The 24,497-nt window shown below is 41.4% G+C and overlaps 1 protein-coding gene across 1 annotated transcript in view; it reads right to left on the bottom strand.

Annotated features, from left to right (window-relative positions):
- VPS13D (vacuolar protein sorting 13 homolog D) overlaps positions 1-24,497 on the bottom strand; it is a 174,940-nt gene that overhangs the window by 32,661 nt on the left and 117,782 nt on the right. The window contains exons 64-65 of the mRNA XM_018552637.1: positions 9,796-9,928; positions 7,121-7,316 (exon numbers count right to left, since the gene is read on the bottom strand). Coding sequence (XP_018408139.1) covers positions 7,121-7,316; positions 9,796-9,928 — 329 coding nt within the window. The remainder of the gene's footprint in view (positions 1-7,120; positions 7,317-9,795; positions 9,929-24,497) is intronic.

Genomic DNA, 24,497 nt, shown 5'->3' on the forward strand with positions numbered 1-24,497 from the left:
CCAGTCTAGACGTTGCCAATACTAAGTTCTAAGTTAATGTTACACTTGAGCCCGGATAACCTCTCTCAGAGGTATCCTTTCAGACAGACCTAAGTGTTTTTTTGTAATCTGCAAAGCAGCTATCCTTAGGTGACTGCCAATTTTTTAACGGTGGTCTTTTTTGTTGCTTTTGTGAATAGCAGACCACAGACTAAAACGGTAAATAAGCTTTAGAGGTGGATTATCTAAATCAGGGATGCACCGATACTGGTATTTCGGTATCGAGTACCGGTATATGTGTTTCAGTACTTGCCGATTACCGAATCCCGAGTACCCGAAGTCCCATTCAGGATGCCAGGCAGCGTGTAATTACTCGCCACCTGGTTCCCAGATTAGGCGGGAAGCCGGGCAGCGTAAAAAAAAGACTCGCCACCCCAGCTTCCCGATTAGCATGGAAGCCGTCCCCATGCTTCTCGTCACTAAGTGAAAAGAAGCATGGAGCCAGCTTTGTGGCCAATCAGGAAGCCGGGCGCCGCATTATTACACAGCGCCCGGCTTGCTGTTTGGCCAGTAGCCAGCTCCATGCTCCCTCATCATGAGGTGATGAGGGAGCATGAAGCTGGCTTCCCTAAGCATCAGAAAGCCGGGCGTCGCGTCAATACACGGCGCCTGGTTTCCTGATTGGCCAGCTTCCAACCAATCAGGAAGCCGGGGAGCGCGTCATTACACGCTGCCCGGCTTCCTGATTGGCCAGGAAGCCGGCTCCATGCTGTCTCGTCACAAGCATGGAGCCGGCTTCCCAGCCACTCAGGAAGCCAGGCCGCGTGTAATGATGAGCTCCCCGGCTTCCTGATACCGGAAGTATCGGGCTAGGCATCGGAGCATTTGGGCGAGTAGGAGTACTCGCCCAAATACTTGGCATCGGCACCAATACAAGCATCGGTATCGGTGCATCCCTAATCTAAAACACAATATATTGATCATCTGTTTAAAATATTTTCCAAATATCATATCACTGTCTATTTAATTAAAATGATCTACAAGAATTATTTGCAGGTCAGCTATGAACATTACAAAGATTTTTTTAGCAAAGATTATTACAGAGTCTTACCTCCTGCTGTTCTGGTGAACCTCACATATGAATTCTATTCCCCTCCTACTTCCTACTAAATGGGAGGGTCTGTCTGCTAGAGTCACATGATAAGTATAGTACTAGAAGAAACTGCTGGAAAAATCAGTGAGCCAATCACATTAGTAGGAAATCACATTTCTGGTGAGATTTTGTACACATTGTACAGAACATCTCCAGGGCTGCCCTAAATTTTGTGGCAGTTAATTCATTGCTGGCTGCAGACTGAAATGGAAATACCATTTCAAAAGATGAACGCCAATTAAAAGCACAGATGAAATACATATATTCATAAGGATTTCTATCCTTGCTCATCCAGCTCAGAGACATACACAGTTCTACCAAAGAGCCCTGCCTAGAGAGAAGACTTGATTTTCTCTGCAGCAGGTACATAGTACAACTAGGTCTTGCATCTCCGCCAGTTTGTGACTAAAAGTGAAAGGAGAAGTAGCACAACGATGAGCTTAATCTGTCACTCTGTACTTTCCTCCTATGAACATGTTCCTAGTTAGCACATGAGAACTTCTCAACCCCTGATTATCTTCTTGTGCTGCTTCTCCCTGCCTAGTCTGAGCTTTGCTGTACAGGGGACTGCAAAAGTTTGATACCAAGTCAGAGTTAGGTACGTACACTTCTTTCATTCACACAAATGCATTTAATGATGTATAAATAAATACAAATTAAAGTGTTCCGTTGTTTTTTTTTTTTTTTTTCCCCACCGAATGCTGATGTAAAGACTTACCTTATGTGACGCCTCTTGATGTGAACATCTTCTTCCTTCCAATCACTTCAAACTTTTCCCTTAGCGCTGGTGCCGATCCCTCATCCTGCAGTGCCTCCTATATCTTCGTGTGTCCCACGGAGTCTGTCCTGCGTGCACGCACCCGGCGTACGTACATTCACTGACATTCTCTCACTCCTCCCTAAGTGTGCATGCGCCCGCGCACATCATCTCCTGCACGGCCATTTGGGGAAGCCGTGTTCTGCAGCCATATGCAAGCAGCACAGACGCAGGTAAATTTTGTTTGGTCACTCCACTTTCTTTAAACGTCGGGGCATGCTATAGTGCTTGCTAGCAGTAGATAAACGTAATAAAAAGAAAACCACCGAAAAACCTTTTTTGTTCTAGTAGGACAGTGCACAAAGCCAGCTTCATGCTTTGATGAATTTGGTGTGATGTGGTCTTGTGCACAGAGCCCTGACTTCAACAAAACCTAATATTATTTGGGATGAACTGGAACACTGTTTGTGAGCCAAGTCTTCTCATCCAGCATCAGTACCCGACCTCATGAATGTGCTTTTGGCTAAATGGGCACAAATTACCAAAGACACATTCCAAAATGTTATGGAAAGCCTTCCCAGAAGAAGAGAGTAGAGGCTTTTATAGCTGCACATAGGGAGGTGCGTGTGTGTGCGTGTGAACTCAATGTTAATGCTCATTTTATTGGGATCTGATTTTATATTATTATTATTATTATTATACAGGATTTATATAACGCCAATAGTTTGCACAGCGCTTTACAATGTAAGGAAGACATTACAGTCACAATACAATTTAAGACAAGATGGTAAGGAGGGCCTTGCCCGTGAGGGCTTACAATCTAAAAGGGAGGGGCAAGTGATACATGAGGAGGTATATATATATGACATTTATTTTACATTTTCATTTGTCAAATTCACAGGTGGACCTTTCTTATTGGGTTGCCAGGGGTTGCAGCATTCTGCGAATTACTGCTTCTTTTTCCATGGCCTTTCTGACTGATATTGAATCAAATGGCTTACAAAAATAAAACGCCTAAACACGGCAAACAAAATACTAAAAAAGCAAGCGTGTTCGAGCCTACCCATATAGCCATTTTATTCAACAACAATACTGTTCAGTTTTTATTTTTCACAGGAAATAAGGAAGTTTCATAACTTGGCTGTAATGAGAACTGTATTGTTCTGGGCCTCAGAGGCTTGAGAAATATTTAAGAGTTCAGCCAAACAGAAGGAAACGTGTTTTCATAACAAAAAAAAGTAGTGAACAATAAAAGGCAAAGAGGTAAGGAACAACATATATCTAGCTATGTACGAGGCCCTTGAGGAGGAACTTAAAGACTTTTTCCAACGAGCTCCCTGCAATCCTGCCTCATCTGCCTACCTCCTGGTTCACCTCTGGTGACACAAGTGCCTGCCACTTAGCATCCTGTTGCCCAGGCAATGTGGCTGCACTTCAACCTCCTCTTTCTAGCTCTTCATTTGTAAATGTCTTGTTTTCAGGAAATATGCCTACAGGTTTGTCTTTCGACATCCTATTGCCCAGGAAATGTGGCTCCTACTCCTAGCTCTTCACATTCCTGCATTTGGGCAATATGCATCCCCTCCAACTCCCTCTAATGATTTCTCCCTTTAGCCTTAACTAGTCCTGCACAATTTCTTGTGACTGCACAATACTAGAACGCAGGGCATTGCGAAACCACGTGTTCCAATGCGGGTGTTGGCACTGTGGGCGGGAGGCGTGTCTGCAGTGCCATTCGAATGAAAGGCACCACCGCACCCCTCCCGCCCCACAACGTGGCAAGTGTTTGTGTATGTGATCCGGTGAGTTCATGGCACAGTATAATATATACCCAAAAGTTTGTAGAAATCTGACCATCAAAACTATACGAGCTTTTTGGACATCCTATTCCAAAATGAACACAGCTCTGCCGTACAGCACATCCCTGCTTTAGTTAAAGGAGAACTATGAGGTGAGTGAAAATCACTCATCGTCATAGTTCGAGCCGGCGTGTGACAATGAAATTGTCACACATCGGCTCAATAGATCAGGAAGTGAGCGAACACATACCATCACTCGCTCACTTCTCGATCATCTCACTGCAGAGTCCGCTGACACTCACGCAGCTGGGTGGATCTCAAAAGTAATGTCGGGATCCGTCCCGGCTGCGGCAGTCTCAGTATACCGCGAGCTGTAGCTCGCGATATACTGAGCTTTGGGTCATGGGAGGATGCTAGTACATGTCCTCCCGTGACCCTTAAGAGAACTATGGGGAAAAAAACCTCACCCCATAGTTCTCTTAAGTAACACTTGCAGGTCTTGCCCCTCCCCCAGCTTGTAACTGGAGAGTAAAAGGAGAAGCGGTAAAAAGATGGTCATCTCTCCTTTCTTTCCTTCGTGAGGTATGTTCCCTGTTAGCACATTGAAATTGCAGCACAACTGACTGACTGACTATCTCCTTGTGCTACATCTCCCTCTCCCAGTCTGAACTCAGTTGTAGAGGGACTGCAAACAGCCGGTGCTTGCATTGCTTGCATGTAGAAAATAAATTTATTGATGCATTAATGAATGTAGAGCTACTTTTACTTGTGTATTTCATATATGCCCGAAGTTCAGCTTTAACTACCTATAATTTTGTAGCTACAGCTATGAAGACTGTGGCCTGACCAAATAGCAAATCATGTCTGGATCCAGAATTTTCCACTGTAAACTTTGTACTCTGTGACTCTGCGGTATAATTTCAACTGTAGCTTTTCGCTCTTGTATGGGTAATGTTTGTGACTTAAAATGCTATTCATGTTAAAAGTCTCATGTGACATTTTGTAGGCCCTGTGAGCAATCTATATTTCAAGCTGCTAGAAAACAAGAAAAGGACAAGCAGCTTCTCTTTTTTTACAGGAGAGGGGGAAAAAATCCCCGGACTGACAAGCAGCGGACAGAGCCAGAAACGAGTCACTTGGAGCAGAACTAGAACTGGATTCCAAACCACACATAGCTGTGAAATGAACAAATGCCCCAGGGGATTATGGCTCTCCTCTGCCAAATGAAGTTAAAACACTTTGTTGTTCTCTATTCTCCACCTCCCTACAGGTCTCTGTAGCCACTGGTGTCTCCCATCAAATATATGTACAATAAATACCCTGTGCATGGACAGGACTGTTCCCATATTCAGTACAAGGAACCCTCTAAGTTAAAATTTATAAATGTGAACTTTGAAGCAACAAATATCAGTAATTTGCTTAGCCATGCATATTATTAACACACCCTGCTATGCAATACAGTCATAGGGTGTAATAATTACGTGCTTGTAATACCCCGAATGCCCCTTATACACACACAGCAATGTTCTAGCAACTTCAACCGGCTTTAAATCCTAAAAACAGAATCAGATGAATCAACTAACAGGATTAGCAATCCTACCATATAAATACACTAACCGGCCAAAGGTTTGTAGACACCTGACAAATCACACCTACATGAGCATCCCATTTCAAAACCACGGACACATGATGTTGACCCCACCTTTGCGGCTATGAAAACCTCCTCCTGTGTCAGTGGAAATTTGTGCCCATTCAGCCAAAAGAGCATTTGTAAGGTCAGGTAGTAATATAGGACTAGAAGACCTGGTCTAAAATTGGTATTCCAATGAAACTCAAAGAGGGGAGTATCAAAACTGGAGCAGACAAAATCTGGAGCAGCTGTGCATGGCAACCAATCAGCTTCTCTCTTCAATTTGTTCAGTTAAGATTTGAAAATGAAAGAGAGAAACTGATTGGTTGCCATGCACGGCTGCTCCAGATATAGTCTGCTCCAATTTTGATAAATTCAACGGTTGTTAAATAGGCTTGAGGTCAGGGCTCTGTGCAGGCCAGTCGAGATCCTCCACACCAAACCATGCCTTGGAGCTTGCTTTGTGCACAGAGGGACAGTCATGCTGGAACAGAAAAGGGCCTTCTCCAAACTGTTACCACACGGCTGGAAGGGCACAATTGTCTGAAATGTCTCTGTATGCTGTATCATTAAACAGTACCCTGGAAACATCTCAACTCAATTACTTGAAGGATATCCACATGCTTTTCGCCATATAGTGGTAGGTGTGATAGGTGCTGACAAACCTTTGGTCATATCTAAGCTGTTAGTGCTTGATTGTCTTGACATTTCGATCATTTTTGTGATAGACATCCGTGTAGAAATTTGCCGTGTATTGCCGTTGCAAGTCTTCACACAGCTACTTGTCAAAACAAAGAGTGAGCACTAGTAAAGGCACACCCAATATCAGCCTGATTACTGCTGTGCCAGTGATTAAGGGAATTTCATAGGAAGACAGAATTTGCTAAATTACAGTATAGCAGTATTTTTTTTTTATAGCAATAGTACGTAAAAAAAACAATACTTTTAGAGGACAAGTCCCCCCAAAATGTAGCATTTAATGTGTAAATACCAGTTCCACTTTCGGGAAATCTAAATATATCCCTTCACTGACTGACTAGGACCTTAGTGTTACCCAACTTCTGCTGGGCTTTCTAGAGCAATATAATAGTGATGTATCAGTTGTAACAGGCAGCATTGCCAGGTGCTGGACCTCCTTACAGACTACAATGCAGATAAGCAATACAACCTGGTCCAGGATTCACCTGAGTCTATGATTGGACAATAAAAGTAAAATAGCAAACTGCTCCCTCCTTCTGTAAGCATGTTCTGGATAGCACAGAGCAGAAGAGCCCTAAATGGCTACCCTTTGTTCTTCCAGTCCAAATGCTGCTGTGTAATTTCAAGACAGATTTGGATATTTATATAAGCTAATTCTATGTCTATGTGTATAGCATTTCAGATGAATCCCCATCTGAAGTTCCAAATTAACCACAGGCATTTTGCAAAATTTACAAAATGTGTGAATGAAACATAGGAAAGATGTTCACAGTGACTTAGTGACTAATACTTTTGCCTGCGGTCCTCGGTTCAAATCCTGGCCAGGACCCTATCTGCATGAAGTTTAGTTGTGTGGGTTTCCTCTAGGTAATCTGCTTTCCTCCTACACTGTGAAGACATACTGGTAGGTTAATTGGCTCCTGTCTACATTGGCCCTAGTATGAGTGCACATGCATGTGAGATAAGCTCCTTGAGGGCAGGGACTGATGTGAATGTAAAGTGTGTAAAAACGCACCATTAATGTGCTACATAAATGTCAGTAATAAATAAATAATAGATCTATGATATAAAATATATATTCAGCACAAACATTTTGTACTAACCTGTGTCCACTAAGTGTGGCGGTGTCTCGCACAGCTTGAGCTGTTTCAGAAGCAAAATCCAAAGCTCCAGCCACAGGTTTAGTAACTGTTCCAACCAGGCCTTTTCCTAAGCCTGAGATAAAACCACTGACTCCCCCTTCATTTTTAACACCTTCCACTGTGGAAGTGATCACACTCGTCAGCCCACCAATGATACCTGCAAAGAAAACATGCTGTTAATATTTGAATCTGGTTGGCCCATCTAGTACTGATATTACAACAGATGCTACCAGGTTAAAGTGAAACTCCAGTCAAAAAACAACCTGATAAAATATACAGCCCATTAAAAATAAAAACAAAATAACAAAAAAAGCTTTTGTTGCAATGTTCACCTTCAGTCCAGAGATTTCCACTGCAGCTAGATATTCTCTATGTGATAGAAAGCATCATTCAACCCACTTCCTCTAAGCCCATATTATTGTGGACCCACCCCCAGCCTGTGACTGGACAGTGAAAGGAGAAGCAGCATAGTGATGAGCTCATTTGTCACTCTGCTTTCGCCTCCTACCAGAATACTTTTTGTCAGCAAATTACCTTATTGGCTCCATTGTAATTTCATCCTTTCACACTCCAGTCCTGCTATATAGGGCTACGAGAGGAAGGTGCACGGTAAAATTCAGGTACCTACACTGCTTACATTTAAAAAAATCATTTTAATGATGGAAACTCTCTTTCAGCTGGCCATTGAGCTTCTCATTACAATTCTGGTAAAATCCACCCTGCTGGCTGATTGACAGCGGGCTCTGCCTATCTAGAGGCAGAGTCAGCTGTGCCTGCCCCCTCCACGTCCGTTCCTACACTCAGCGCTGGAGGATCGGAGAGGGGAGGGGGGAATCCCTGCGGGGAGCGATGACTGACAGTCACCGCCCTCTTCAGGGAGATGATCGGGAAGTGAGTGAGCGATGGTATGTGTTCGCTCACCTCCTGATCAATAAAGTCGACCTGTGACAGTTTGTCACATGTCGGCTCTAACTATGAGGCTAAGTGTAAATCACTCACCTCATAGTTCTCCTTGAAGGGTTTCTCTGTGGTAAAAGAGTTAAGAGAGCCTGTTGTACGGTGATGGGAAAAAGCATGCAAAAATTTGAAAATCATGTTAAAATTACCCTCAGGTAAATCCGAGAGGAATCAATCAAATGATAAATTTGTTTAACAAGGTAACCAAGTACAGACATCAGAAATCGGCTTTTGTTATTCTGCAAGATCTAAGTGGTCACTACGAGTAAACCGCACATCACTGTTCTTTATACATATAAAAATGGGCCATTTGTGAAAGGAAGCAGAGAAGGTCCAAACATTGGATTGGTTTTGTCTATCACAGTTTTACTGAGAGATTAATCTTTCATATGTTGGTGACCCAAATCCAGTGATAATTTAAAAAAATGAAATATTCCCCTTGACCACAGTGAAAAATTGATGTAAAGGCGCAAGAGACACCCTGATCTTCCTTTTGAAATGTAACAAAAACATCTCATCATGGTTCTGTGTGTGAGGGAGAAAACAAAAAAACAAAAGGGGGTGGGAGGGCCCTTAGGATTTTGGTATTTAGGTGGTTCAGTCAATATTCTAGAAGCAAGATGGAGAACAGTCTGGTTTTATTGCATCTGCAGAGTTTGCATGAGTATCTTCAGTCTAACATGGAGTTTGCAAAGAATATATTGTATCCACTTAGACCTTTTGGTTTGCTTTCGGATCAAAGTTGATGCTTACAAAGATACGGGACCATGGTGTCCTCAGAAGAAGTCTGGTGCAGGTGGAATATTGGAGGTGCAGTTGTAAGTCTCCAAAAAGAATATTATATAGAGATCATCTGAGGATGGACATGATGTTGCATAGGTACCACCAGAAACAGGCTTCATTTTAAGTATGAAATGCTTACACTGGCAATGCATTTCATGGTGAACTACTGCCAACTTTGGCAAAAGCAGAGTTAATTTTCTCAGCATCCCTAGAGAATTGTATACCTACTATATAACCTGTTTCTGATGATACTACTTGACATCAAGTTCATCCTTAGAAGATCTCTTAATACCTGGTTGGGCACACCTTTGTAATATTATTTTTGGAGATCTACAACTCCACCTCCAAACAATCTTGGGGTATGCAATTAAATCAAAGAGTGCATTTTAAGCTGCTTGGTTCTGCAGGTTGACCTTGTGGATTTAGTGCAAACCAAACTAAGGGATGGAAGCCCTCAAAACCCCAACCGACGACACTACAAAACACAGTTTAGTAGATGATTCCACATTTGCACAAGACTGAAGAAAAAAAAAAAGCTACTCTGTACTAAATTAAAAAATTTCTTCAGGCGCTCAACTACAGGCATTCATCATAATACAAGTTCAGTATCAATAGCAACAATGACTGGTTCTACAAACTAGACAATGAAAACAGCCAACAAAACATGATGTGGGCATTTTCTAAAGGCCATCAAGAAGTAGGTCCACTGGCTAAAAAGAAAACCACACTGAGCTTGATGCTGTAACAAAATTTGCAACAAACCTAGAGGTGAAAAAAATTCATCATACAAAGCTAGCAATCCTTCTCTATACTTTTTTAAAGCTTCAGACACCCCCTCTAGTTTAATGCTGGTGGTCACGGTTATCATCTTCCAACATTCCAGTTTCATTACATACCGTGAGCAAGTCCATGAATTCCGGCCACGAGATGTTCTCCACTTGTGGCTGCATGATATCGAATATACTCCCGCTCTGTCTGATGTCTGTTGTCCATGGTCTTCCCTAGCCCATCAGAAAGTGTGCCAGCAAACTGTAACAGAAAGAGCAGAAAGCAAAATGTTTTAATTTTATACATTCAGTCAATGAAACTGCAGTTGCTATTACAAGGTAGAACCTAACTCATAATGACGGTACCCAACTATCCTTCAGTTTCATAAATCTACCCTATTACGGAAAAAACCCAAAAACAAGCAGTTAACTGGAAAACGGCAGCATTAAATAACAAGGAAGGTATGTCCGTATAGTGATACTATGAGCCCTGACTTACAGTAATGGAAAACTATAAAGGTTTTGAGTTAATTTTATTTTCTTCAATTTATATATTAAACTCTGGTTTTACATCTTTTTACCATATTTATAAAAAGTTGTGGTGCACTGAAATGGAATTTTCAGACTGAAAACTGAAATCAAAAAATTTTTTCTAACCTTTTAAAAAATGTTTTAAAATATTTTATTCATTTTTTTTCTTTACTGTCAGGAGCTGTGGGGAAATATCAGGGGTCTAAACAGACCCCCGATAGTTCCCTTTTAACATAGAAAAAAAGAGATTGAGGACACAGAGTCCTCAGTCTCTTTTTCTGCAGCCCCTGTCATGAATGAACAGGAAGCTTCTATACTGAGTGCTCCTGTCCATTCATAAGCTGTAGAGATAATATCAGTTACTATGGCCACAATTATGAATGAACAGGAAGTAATGTAGAGCACTTCCTATTCATTCATAATTGGGGACACAGTAAACATACCATTTCCTCCTGCACCGCCCCGTTTGGCCTCCTGTGACTGACATCGCTATCCTCCCCGCCTCCTAAACGGGACAGAGAGCAGTGCACAGCGAGGAGGAGAGAAACTAGAGATACACTGCATTTTCAGCCAAAAATGTGTATATATATAAAAAAAAGACAAAAACGCAGTATTGCAGTGTGCAATGATACCTTTCTTATTGGACTAACAAAATGTATAAAGATTTATAACAAAATGTATATATTTTGTTAGTCCAATAAGAAAGGTATCATTGCACACTGCAATACTGCGTTTTTGTCTTTTTTGACAATATATATATATTGAATGTGGATTATAAGTACGAATGCAAGCCACAGTGGCAAAAACCCATATAAAAGGGAGTAAAGCTCCCCTGAATAGTGAGATTCAGATTTCAAATAATAGCACTCCACAACATAGGTGACTAAAATGAAATCATTGTTACTAGGGTTGCACAGATACCAAGTATAGTACTTGGTACAAGTACGAGTACATGTACCGATACTTATGAGCTTCAAGACTACAATAGAGAAAAATTCAAAAATTAGGAGGCAGCTGTCATTTGTAAGGAGCACATGGAGCTCCTGGGATTTGTACATCTCTGTTTCAATGTAAGATTTTGTTTTTATAAATATAAATAGAGGGATGCACAGATACCAGTTTTGCGAGTACAAGTACTGGTACTTGCCGAGTACTTACAAGTACGAGTACTGATACATTTTTGTTTATTGTCATGTGACAGTTTTTCTAAAACAATACAGAATAATGGTTTCAGGACGGTGGTAGAGAGCCAGAGCCCGGTCCCAGCTGCAACTGCTGCAACCCTGATAGTTCTCATTAAAATGCCAAGTATCTGCACTGGTACTCGAAAAGTATCTGTGCATCCCTAATTGTTACAATTCTATAATTTTTTTGTTTCATAATCTTTTAAGGAACAAATTGTGTTTAAAATCACTTAACATTTACTTTAACAGGAAACATGCTGTACAATATACAAATAAAGCTAATAAGATATACAGGTATTTGTAAAAGTTGCCGAAAGGTCCACTATAAACATCAGCTTACATATTGATAATATTGTCAAGACATAGCTAATGAAGTGCTGGAGAAACAGAAAGCTTTTTGTTGCGCTGTTTTCTTAAAGTCAATGTTCTGGTCAGATACACAGGGGATTTTACTGACCTCAGGACAGAATTTGATGACATATATTATATCACATTTACTACAAAAATGAACAACTAATTTCTTCTGGAAAACCTGAACATGACCTTAAAAAGATCTATGGCTGCATTCCAGCATCTGCTTCTCAAGGGGCAACTCCAGAACACTGAACAAGGGCAGAAGATGATAATGTCTTCCCAGAATACAGTTCACCTACAGTGCATAACCCAAATGGAAAGTCAAGTATGACTGTTATTCAATACTGAACATTTGCTATGACGCTGGAAAGTCTAGAGTCATTGAGGTTCATCAAACTCTAATAAACCTCCAATCCATCTACTCTCTGATTTGTTAGTTAGAATCGAAATTTAATTAAAATAAAAGTTTGTGATTTCGGTTTTAAGGATTTGTTAAGTGTGTCTAAAATTTCAAACGCCAATTAAAGTAAATCTAAACCCAATTACTAAAGTCTTATATAAGCTTCAACATTTTACTATAATTTCAAAAGTTGTTTCCAACCCTTTTAAATCTGTAGCTTTCATTGAAAAATCCCTGGTGATCCTGCCATAACGGTCTTTGTTTAGATACTTCCCGTTAAAGGGTGTCAACTGTTTCACAATTGTGCCCATGCATTGTTACCATGTGATATGTTCCCCGGAGGAGACTACTTGCTAGCAGTAGATATATGCAAAAATAAATTAGGGTTTAATAACCCTGTAAGCACCATTGGTGACAATCAAGAGTTTTATTCTCCAAGCAATAATAAATGCTCCTGAAGATCTTCTTATCGCACACAAAAACCTTTGTGACATGTAGGAAAAGCTCAGAGAAGATACAGCAATTGTGGTCTTGAATTAATAGAAAAGGTAACCATCCCTCACCATCACTTTGCAAAAAGTGTATTTACCAGCAATGGACGCTGGCAACCCGGGACTTATCTCGTCCTCTAGAATAAAAACAAAAAACCGTACTTCCTGTTCATGAGCCAAAAAGCAACTTTAGTGCTCTATATAGCTAGTTACACCCCGCCATTCCCCTCTTCTCTGACATGTTTCACGCAAAAACTAGGGCAGAGTTTAAAAACATTTGGCAAAGCAGGACCTGCAAATGAAGACTTTTTATACTCATCTGTCTTGCCACCCATTCCTCCAACCTTTACTCTCTTACACAGCAATGACCTCTTCACATTCAACAAACTATTGGCTGTGTCAGATGCTTGGTCCTCCGATGCATGGTATAGATCTGTTCTCTTGATCACTGAAGGAGATCGAAGTGATGTAGAGTATAGGGGAAGGAACCACAACACACGGTGGGGGTTGCAGGTATCCTACAATGCTGGACGTATCTAAAGAAGAAATTCTTAAGGTGGCTGTAGCTCTTGAACAGAGGAAAGATTGGAGAAATGGGCAGCAGGACAGTAGGGTATAAACCCTTTTCTTTTTGCAGGCCCAGCTTTGTGATTTTTTTTAAACTCCGTAATAGATTTACTTTAAAGAAGAACTCTGGGCAAACAAACTTACCCATGCAATGGGGCTACAAAGTACTGCAAAGGGTAAGTACTCGGGCCTAGGGGACTTAAATAAAGCTGCTTTACTTACGTGATCCTTGGTCCCGCTTGCTCCTTTCAGTCTACTAGACCAGTTCCCACAGCCTCTCTCCTCTTAGCCCCGGCAGTCTAAGGACCACTGATTTCATTAGATCGTATGCTGGTCCACTGACCTGCATTAGACATGAGGATGCTGAAGCACATTCTATAGCCCGAGAACACGTAACCCTTGCAGTGCAGGGGTAGCTCCAATGCAAGGGTAAGTTTTTTCTTTGCCCGGAGTTCTTTAAGCCTTAGTGTTTGGAATACATGCATCAATGAAGGGGAGTCTGTTGGGGTGTAACCAGCCATATGCAACAATAAAATTACTTGGCGGGTGGGGACATGCATGGGTAGACCTCAAACAGAGATCAGCATGTTTATGGATGGCCTAATTCTGATTGGAGGCTATATAAAACGCCTCTGTATTAACATTCCTCCATTAATCAGCAGCAGTGAATGTCCATGTAAGCCAGGAAGTGCAACGACAAATCTGGTTTGCGTCAACATTATCCACACCTCTCTGACACAATCCATAAACAACACATCGCATAAATAATAATGTTTTCAGAAGTGACGTTTCCTCTTTTCATTCAGGACAGACTGATTGTATAATGGAGTATCCCAGCGTACAGTAATCAGCGAGGTTACAGGAGAAGGAGATGATCTATGTGCTAAAATGCACAAATGTCAGCAGAAGATATCACTTACACATGACGACCCCCGTTTAACCTCTCTGGAAGCTCGTAGGAATGCTATTTAGAAACATGGTTATCATATTGTGCATATATTCTGGAAGACGTAAGAGAAATGCTCTTGTCACAAGAGATATACATGAAGAAATGCAAGACAAGACAGCTAGCTAAAGAATAAAAGGCCCAGAACAGAAGGTCTACTAGTGCTCTGGTCAGAGTATCAAAATGAGACACAACCAGTCCCCAATTTGCTGGAGGGCTTGTCCACCCCAGAGGCATTGCTGTATTTTCTGCCACATGCAACAGGACCTATGCACGCCAATGCTCTGCATTGTATTGAGCTGGGAAAGAAGTTTTAATTCAAAGGTGCTCTAATTCTGCCAGTGGCCTGGCTCTTGGGAGAAGTTATGCAACTATCAGAATACCTTCGTGGGTGGAAGTCAGTCTGGAAGAGACTGCCCTCATCAATGCCCATAGTTGATGTTGAGCCTACATGATTGAAACAACTGTAATCCAATTAATGAAAGGGGTAGGCTATAGGGCTGCAACAACTAATCGACATTATCGATTATTGAAAAAGTTGTCAACTTTTTCAATAATCGATTAATCGGCTTCAACTTCCACTGCTCCAAGCTTGCTGCAATCTCAATACAAACTAGAAGTCCCATCACTGGAGCCATTTTTTAAAATGTATTTTTTTATCCGATTAACCGAACTTAATAATCGGCTAACTAATCGATTTTGAAAATGATCGTTAGCTGCAGGTCTAGTAGGCTAGGTACAGTAAGGCTGAAGAGCAAAGACTCGATGATGCTGAATGTCCTCCAGCCAGGAAATCAGGTGGACTCCATCTGACTTGAGAAGTTCACAGTGTGCAGTTAAATCAGAGTAAGCAATTTCAGTATAGAAGAGCAGACGGCACAACTGTGCAAGACTGAAAGGAAGGAGTTAAGCTTTAAGTATTTAAAGCCATTTTTTTAGCGTATGTGGAAGTCTTAGAAACCCTGTCATGCTTTTACTGTGGTCTGTGACCAATCTGGGAGGACCCATCCTCATGAATTATACAGGTGACCAATCTACCAAAGTGGATCTACCAAATGATCAATCTACCAAATTTTCCAAAGCTACCTTTTTTAGGGGGCAACAATTCCTGTTGCTTTGGAGAGATTTCCTCTCGCTTCCTGTTGTATTGTTAGTACAGGAAGTGAGGGGAAATTTCCCCAAGTGGACACAGGCAGCAAAAAAAAACCTGTCTGGGGTTTTAACCCTTCCCTATGTAATCCAAAGTCAAAGCAATAAAGCGCCACGGGCAATCACTCCTCAATGGGATATAATCATGGGCATGCTGTGGGATGCTGCCCCAAAACAGCAGGGGGAGCTGTGAAATCTGGAAAGTAAGCACAAAGGAGGGTGCCTTTCCTGGTGCAGATACATTTTATTCAAATGGTCATAACAATAAAAAGGTACTCACAAACATGAATGAATAAAAGCCATGGAGTAATAGATCGATGGCAGGCAAGTGGACATCAGCTGAACGGTTCCTATGTGCGGTTATCGCTGACGCGTTTCCGGGGCACGCCCCCTTCATCAGAACAGAGCGTCACCTTCCTCATCCGAAACCATAAGGTGCACCTAGCCAATCAGGGACGGGCCCCAGCGGCTCGTCATAATGTCCATTGTCACACACTGTCCATTGTCGTCATAATGTCCACACTGAAAAGTTACAGGGACGACACCAACTCTAGGCCCTCATTTAGACCACTAGGGTGTAAGCTGTTCAGGGAGTAAATCCAGAAGGCTTCTCTCTGACATCATTTTTTGTATCTCGTACCCTCATCTAGATTGTCTGGTATCATCTCTATGCCAAACACTTTTAATCCCTCAGGGTTGGAACTGTGGGCCTCTAAGAAATGTCTGGGCACTGAGTGGTCGTCCGCTTTTTTGAGGATCTTCCTCTTGTGCTCTCCAAACCTAGTTCTCAGGGTTCTAATCGTGCGGAAACATTTTTTACATTGATTTTACCTTTCTCTTTGGTACCCGTTTTTTACATACCGGTACTTTCTCTTTGGTACCCGTTTTTTACATAGTGTGTAGTATATGTTGTCACACACAAAGGATCTCAAACCTCCGTCACTTACTATAATTATTTTATATTTTTATCTTTATATAAGCCATATGTCAATTACATGTTTGATACAGTTTACATGTATGTGTTGGTCATCAGCTGTCCATAGGTTCACCTTCCCTTTATTCATCCACTCTTGGGGACTGTTTTCCCACAGTGCTACGTTTTTCCAGCAACAGCTGTCTGGTTTTCGGGTGCCGTGATTGGATGGAGTGGTGGCGACACCCAGTAGGTGGAGCCCGATTTGTTCAGGCTCCCATTGATTGGCCGCTTTGCTCCGCCCCAACAGTGTTTCCTCAGACGGAGACCGGCCACGGCTCTGACAATCGACATTATGACGAGCCGCTGGGGGACCGTCCCTGATTGGCTAGGTGCACCTTATAGTTTGAGATGAGGAAGGTGACGCTATGTTCTGATGAAGGGGGCGTGACCCGGAAACGCATCAACGATAACCGCACATAGGAACCGTTCAGCTGATGTCCAATTGCCTGCCATCGATCTATTACTCCATGGCTTTTATTCATTCACGTTTGCGAGTACCTTTTTATTGTTATGACCATTTGAATAAAATGTATCTGCACCAGGAAAGGCACCCTCCTCTGTGCTTACTTTCTTATGTAATGCAAGACTGAAAAAAATGTTTGGATATACATACACTATAATATTTTGGTTTGAAACCCAACCAGGACACTACCTGCATGGAGTTTGCATGCTCGCCCAGTGCTTGTGTAGGTTTCCTCCCACACTCCAATGGCATGGTAGTAGGCTAACTGGGTTCTCTTAAAAATTATCCTTAGTATGTTTGTGCATGCACATGAGATAGAAAGCTTAGATTGTAAGCTGCTTGAGAGCAGGGACTGATGTGAATGTGCAATATATTAAAGCACTATGTAAATTAACAGCCTTATATAAATACCTGTAATAGATAAATACAAATATTAACGTACACTGACTTTGTTCCTGGCAAAGAAAATTAACTTGGACCTTACCATTAGTTGTCCTATAAAGCTATAAAAATACTAAAGTTTCCAGTTTCTGTGCCTGCCTCATATTCGGAAACCTTTCCCATTCTGCATCTTGGTAAAAGCAAGCGAACTGGCCGCTTATGCGTGTAATTCTAAATTCCGTATAAGGGAAATATTTGGAAACGGGTTTGAAATGTAGAGACTTCCAAACATGCAAGGAGAACTCTACTTGACCCCTGGTATTTCAGCCAAGGTGCAAACAAACAATTAGCCTATAATATGATTTTTTTTTTCCTTTTTGTAAATCAAACTAATAATTGGCGGTAAAAGGATTAAGAAAAGGGCACCGAGGCAAAAGGATCCCTTTCTTTAACAAAGTGTGTACACAGGTGTGATTAGGATGCTTGGTGGAGGCAGGCACCCTGCAGGCTACTGCAGAATTCCATGCAGGATCTTTCAGCACTTCTCCTTCACTCTTGTAGCTGAGGGAAAGCTGAACATCTGCTAGCTTACACCAAATCCCATTTAATGGCCAGATAAGGATTGCGTTTTCTTTGTAAACTCCGAGTTTGAAAAATCCATATTGTCTGGGTGAAAAGTTCACCTTCCCAAAGAAATCCAACCGATGGATTAGAGGAGAAAAATGGATGAGAAAGAAAATTGTTCCAGGGTGGCCACCAGAACTAAATCTGGGGTATTCGGTATCACTTCCACAGTCCGGATAGGAAATTCACTAGATGTTTTACAGCTAGGATTTAAAGTGGACCAGAACTCAAAAAGTAAACATTTGCTATGTTATAGGGAACCTTTAAGAAAGGTTATTTGTGCAAAAGCAGTATTCTAAATAATCTACCTTTCATCTTGTATTTCTTTTGAAAAATAACACAGCACTTTCTGGGTCTGGGCATTGTAGTCCTCACCGCCTCATAGCTGTATATCTGCAGTGTAAGATCATCTAAGGCATTGTGCCCCTAAGGCCCTATTCACACCTGAACGATTTGTAGGTGTAGATTTGTAGGGTTTCTAAACCCTCAGCTTTGTTTGCATATATCTACTGCTAGCAAGCAGTAGATATATGCAAAAAGTTTAAAAAAAAAAAAAACGCTTTAACAGCGGTTTAAACTTACCTGTGTGTTCCCTGCGCGCTCCCGTCTGAAAATGTGAAACTGCACGGGCGGCCGCAAAGCATATTGGGGCGGGTGCATGCGCAGTTCACATTTTCGGCAGGGACGCGAGGAAAGATACAAGGTAAGTCTATGGACGCGTGCACCCGCATGCAGACCCCATGGGAGAGTACGTGCCAGCAAGCTCAGAGGAGTCAGCGCTGATCGGAGATTCGCCGCAACGCTGGAGAGAAGGCTGAAAACTACAGGAAAGAAGATGATCGGATTAAAAGACATTTAAGGTAAGTGCTTTAATTAACTTTGGGGTGAGGGGACATTTTTTTTTTGCCTTTAATGTCACTTTAAGGGTCCGTTCACACCGAATCTGTTGTGTTATGATACTTTTTCAACGCATGCTAATGGAAGGGCACCAAAAAATGAATAGGTGTAAATGGGGCTAGTTCACACCACTCTATTTTGCTGTGTTACACTACGCTGGAAAAAAGAACACGCACTACTTTTTTTCAGTGCAATGTAACGCAACGGATCCGGTGTGAACTAGCCCCACTCACACCCATGAATTTTTCGGTGCTCTTCCTTTAGCATCTGTTGAAAAACGGATCACAACACAATTGCAAGTCAACGGACCCTCCATTGACTTCTAATTTTGGTATGAAGGAACCCAAAAAGTCATATTGTCTTCAATGGTGCCTGTTCACACTCAAGTGCTCAAACACTTGTATCAAGACACCCATTGCTCCAAAAAGTACAGGAGCTTCTTCAGTCTGACTGCTATTTTAACCAGATTTGGAGATGTCACTACTGTGCTGCTCACTATTTTCCTTGCTGGTGTTAAAGATGAGCCTGAGGATTTGTAGTGTAAGGATTTCCCTGCTTTTGCGGCATTCATTCTGTAAGTCTATGCATTCTCTACCTCTCCAATTGCTTCTTGATTACCACATCAGTTACCAGTTTATCAGTGATCAGGTGGGCAGTGCTGACATGAGGAAACAGAGCCCTTCTCCACTTTCTAGACTGACCCCTCTACATAGAAACACAGTGCACCCCTCTACATAGACCCTTCAACATAGAAACAAACAATGCATGGTAATTGGAAAGGATCAACTGCAGGGAACCTACTGGCAATGCTGTTGACTAGAACTTTGTCCTCTGCTTGACTTTTTTTTGTCAAAGCCTTCAAAAGTTCAAGTCCTCTTTAAGAAGAGACACATACTTTGCCAAATCTGTAAAAAATAAGTGAAGGCAACTAGACTGGCTGTATATTTCTTGAAGACATTTCACTGGACAAAAACATCTTCAAGAAAAATAAAAGTCCAATTGCCGTGACTTATTTTTTACAGATATACCATGACATGGATTAATGAGAACCTTCACAGACATAGTTTGAAAAGTTTCGCACATGGAACTTTAATTTTGTTTTTTAAAAAAGTCATAAAAATTGCTTATAAAAAAGGGAACCTGTCACTACCAAAGTCATAACAGTGATGTGTTTATTAGCAGGCACCTGGATCTACCTTCTTTTCTTCTCACACAAGCTCAGTGCTTCCAGGGAAAGATTTGCAGTGTGCATGTGTAGTTTGCACAACTTAGTCAACTTGGAATCGTGTGAAACCAGTACTTAGAAAGGGGATCAGAGGTTTCAAATGTTCCCTGGGAGCAAAAGAGCTACTTTTAGAAGTAAGGAAGGGATTGGTTGGAAACCTGTGGTGCCAAGTAGCAAGCACAATTGATATTTTTGTTTGGTAGTGATAGTGATTAAACTTTAAATTAATGACCCAAAAAGCTTATTCTGTACCCCTCACTGATTTATTTTCACTTTGTTACTGGGGCCTAATGTCCTCTGACTTGACGGCTAAGCCGGGATAGCAGCCATTCCATTATTTTGTAAGACTGCCTTTGTGGCCTGTTAAGGCATTCTTTCTGAACAGGTGGATGGCTGTCAACAGGGTTTAGCCATCAATCTGGGAAAGTCAGGCCCCAGTAACAAAGGAAATAAGAGAAGGGCACATAAGAGCCTTTTTTTGTCCTATAAATATAACAGATACTTTTAAATCTGAGGAAGCTTCCCTGTAAACATGGCAAAAATGTACTGAAACTGAAAGAAGACCAAATATTCAGCTATTGACCCACCATTTATGGTACACAGGACAATCACATTAGCAGAATTCTCAAGAACAACCATCTCGCATAAACTTTTACCATAAACCAGACTACCACATCTTCGCCCTTTTCCTCCAACTGGGATGACAATGTTGCACATGCACAGAAATAAGATTCTTCCTTTTACCAACTGAGAAAAATAATCGCTCATTGGTAAGATTTTCCAGAACGCTAGAACTTAAATCTTTCCATGTATGGCCAGCTTAAATTGACCTTGACTCAAATGCAAGGTCCACAATAAAAAAATAAATAAATATAAATAATACTTAAAAACAGAAAAAAAGTAAAAAAACAAAAAATCATCTTACACCCTACTAAGCATGACACCACATGGACTTCTCCTGAGATGCAGGGAAAGCTGATGATCCCAAGTCCCACAAGAAAAAGGTCCTGCACAGTTCTGAAATCCCTCTTCGGATTTGGGCTTCTCAGTGTCCCAGAATTCCAGCAAAAGCCCAGTAACATCATCCTTGTCTACCAGAAGCGGATGGATTCCAAGGTATCAGTCTGCTTTAAATCTGTTACAAATCAAACTGCATAGCAAACGGAAGGATATGCTGGACCAGTTTATGTGACTGGCAGTGCTTTAGATGGGATCTCAAACATCAGTTTTGGAATTGAAATTGGTGAAAGGAGTTATTTGTTTTAGTTGGTCATCATCCTTACTACCATTTAAAATGACTATCAGTATTTTTGTCAAGCTTACGTAAGCTTAGCCCAGCTAGCTCCATCATGATACAAGTTGGCTGAATCCACAGAAAGAATATAGAGGACAAAGATGTCTAGATACCTCCTCAAGAATAACAGCAGAAAGCTTAAATCGGTCATTGCCAAACATGGTACTTCATTTCTGGTGATTACTTTTGATCATGTTTGTGAATCTGGGTGGACCAAATGTGTTTAAAAATGACTGGAAATGACCAAGTGTATGGCTTGCATTAAAGATATCCATCCATAGGCACAAGGAAGCAAATTTGCCAGGTTAGGCAAAAGACATGCTTGTAAAAAGTGGTTTTATTTAAAATATAATTTGGTGGCTGAGTCGTGACTGCAAGGTCTGTAGGTGGCTTAACAAACGAGCAGAAAATAATTTGCATCGTTAGCTTTGAAAAAGAAAATCTAAAAATAGAACGAGAAGAATTTTTGAAAGCATATACTTCGAGAACAAACTGTTCAACAAATAAGAATGTTGTTGTCTTGAGGTTGATTGACTTTATCTGCACTTTATCTGCCGTAATTAAAAGTAAAAGACCATTAATTACCCAACTTCCTATTGTTAGGTGGGCTTAGCGATGCAGCCAGGCATTGCCGTGTCAGTTTGGTAATCTGCAAAGCCCCCTGATAGGCTGTCAGTGTGGCTGCCTGATTAGCTAGTTATCCCATAGGGAAACCCCATGCTGGTTTTATCTCTGCAGAAGCCTGATGAGTTTGGTAGCATCCCCCCCAAGGACCCCCTGTGAAGCTGTCCCAGCAGGTGCCCGCTGGCAATAGTTTTGTGTTACAGGGCTGAATAAGTGATCCCTGCAGGAGCTGCGGACTGTTTTCACATACACAGAAGGCAGTCAAAAGTCCAAAGCCTGAACTTGGAATGACCCCAACTGTAGAGTCACGATGGGTTCATGGAGAGGGCAACTGCGCTTTATTAAACACAACTAATACCCTTAACAGATAACTTTCAGAAGAGGAAAAATATATTAACTCGTGGTTTGCCAAAGCTACGCTGACCTGCTAGAACGTCCTCTGGCAAGTTAGCAAGCTTCTCATCTTCCCCCGTGTTTTATACTGTTTAATAGCAGCTGAGTGCATCTCATCCAAACATAATACACTCATCACACGGGTGATTACTGTTTAATGTATAAAGTGCTGGCATATTCCAGAGAGATGTCAATCAATCACATCAGACCTTATTCTGAAGGGGCTTACCATCCAATGACACTACTACTGCCATACAGACACATACACACTAGAAAAAGTATGGTGGAACCTAGCTAACCACAGTAAGTGGTCACATTGTAGGAGGTAACCCATGCACATGCATGGAGAATTCACAAACTCCGAGGCTAGATTAAAGGGTTATTAAACCCTTGCATGTTTTTGCATATATCTACTGCTAGCAAGCAGTAGATATATGCAAAACAATTTAAAAAAACCAAAAAACTTTTTCAAAGGGTTAATACTTACCTGTGTCTGTCGTCTGAACATCTGAAAATTTCTCGGGCGGTCGCAAAGGATCTTGGGGGGGCGAATGCGCAGTTCAGGTGTACGGCCGGGAGACGAGGAGAGACACAAGGTAAGTCTATGGAGCAGCATGCACCCGCACAGACACCGTGGGACATGAGAGAAGAGGAGGACAGAGGAGTCAGCACCGGATCAGAGACCCGCACCAGTGCTGGAGGGACAGCTAAAAACTACCGGAAAGAAGAAGGTCAGATTAAGAGGCATCATTTAAGGTAAGTCCTTACATCAGCACTGGGGGGGACTTTTTCCCTTAATGTTACTTTAAGAACTGAGTCCAGAATCCCAAATGCATACTTGTCCTAGCTTAGCAACTCAGAATGTACTAAGGCCACTGGATCAGAATGACACCCATCCAATAAGCAGGAGGAGGTCAGCAATGGCAACCCATGTATTTCTCTTGGGATCTATTTAATGTGAGGTGGAACAATGAGCAAAAAATCTACAAGTATGCTGCACTCTGCTATCAGCTTTTACTTTATACATTTTTTTTTAATTTGTTGATCCTGCCAATAGGACAATTATATTTCCACTTCCTTGACAGTTACAGGGGTTAAGACAAACCACACCGATGGAGCTGCTTACAATGATCAGTGTATACCATTATGGTTTCAATTTCCCATACAAAATAAAATACAAATAATAGCTAGAGTTGGGCTTTAATTTGTTTGTCTCTTATTTAAAGTCCATTTAAAACTACATATCCAACTAAAACTATTCTGTCTACAACACATGTGTCAAACACAAGGCCCATGGGCCGAATCCGGCCTGCCAGGCCAACTCATGTGGCCCTTGCACCTCTCTTGCAGCTTTACATTTTTAAACCAAAGCTGGAGCTGTAAACAGGCACCAGGCTGCGCAGGAAGGCTTCCGAGGTCCCCAGCAAAGTCCTGGCAAAGTCAAAAAGGGCTGATTTTTGAAATTGGAGTCTCTCTATGCGATGTTCATCTACTCAATGTTTACCATACATGAACACGCTGGCTCATGACGCATATGAATAGGCATGTAAAAGCATTGGCGGCACGGCACACTTTAGGAGGTTCAGTGAGCCTAATCCTGGAAGCTTGCTTTTCTTTAAGAAACAGCATTTCTGCTTCACAAACATGTTTAAGATCCTCATAAACCAGACAAAAGATTTTTTAACCCTCCTCCCACGCTGTTATTGTACCTCAGTCACTGTAAATATCCTCAAGATACTATTTCTAGGGAATTTAAGTGAGACATTGCCTCACTGCAATGGATTCATAGTTACAGGGGCTACAAGACTTCCTGCAATTAACCCTAGTCAGTTACAGGGCAGCCAACAAGACAGCCAAGATAGCTCTATTGCTGTGGCATACATCAGTGCAAGTCCTTGGTGGCTACAGAACTCACATCCTTTATTGCAGTGATGCTCGGTTATTAGCCTTCCAACATCACCTATGTGGTTCTCCTGAGGCTGGGGTAGGCAATTACTTATTTTATGCCCATAGTCTACTAAGACTTCTACAAGGAAACAAAAAAGAATATGAGAGCTTTGCTTTACTGACTAGTTGTGCAGAAATGATTCCACAGCTATCACTGTGCTACTAGAAGTCTTAAATAATAAAGTTATTATATTTATTGTATTATGTTGCATTTCAAGTAGTTTTTTTAATTTATTGTTACAAGTATATGTAAACTCAAATCACTAAAATCTGATAAAGACGTTAAGGCAATAAAAAAAAATAAAAAAAAAAGACATTTTCATTTTCAATGCCCTAAAATGTTCAGCTTTAATTATAATACCTGCCATACCCTATCATAGGGTGA

Source organism: Nanorana parkeri, unplaced genomic scaffold (genome assembly GCF_000935625.1).
Source record: "Nanorana parkeri isolate BGI_ZX_2015 unplaced genomic scaffold, ASM93562v1 scaffold94, whole genome shotgun sequence".
NCBI lineage: Eukaryota > Metazoa > Chordata > Amphibia > Anura > Dicroglossidae > Nanorana > Nanorana parkeri.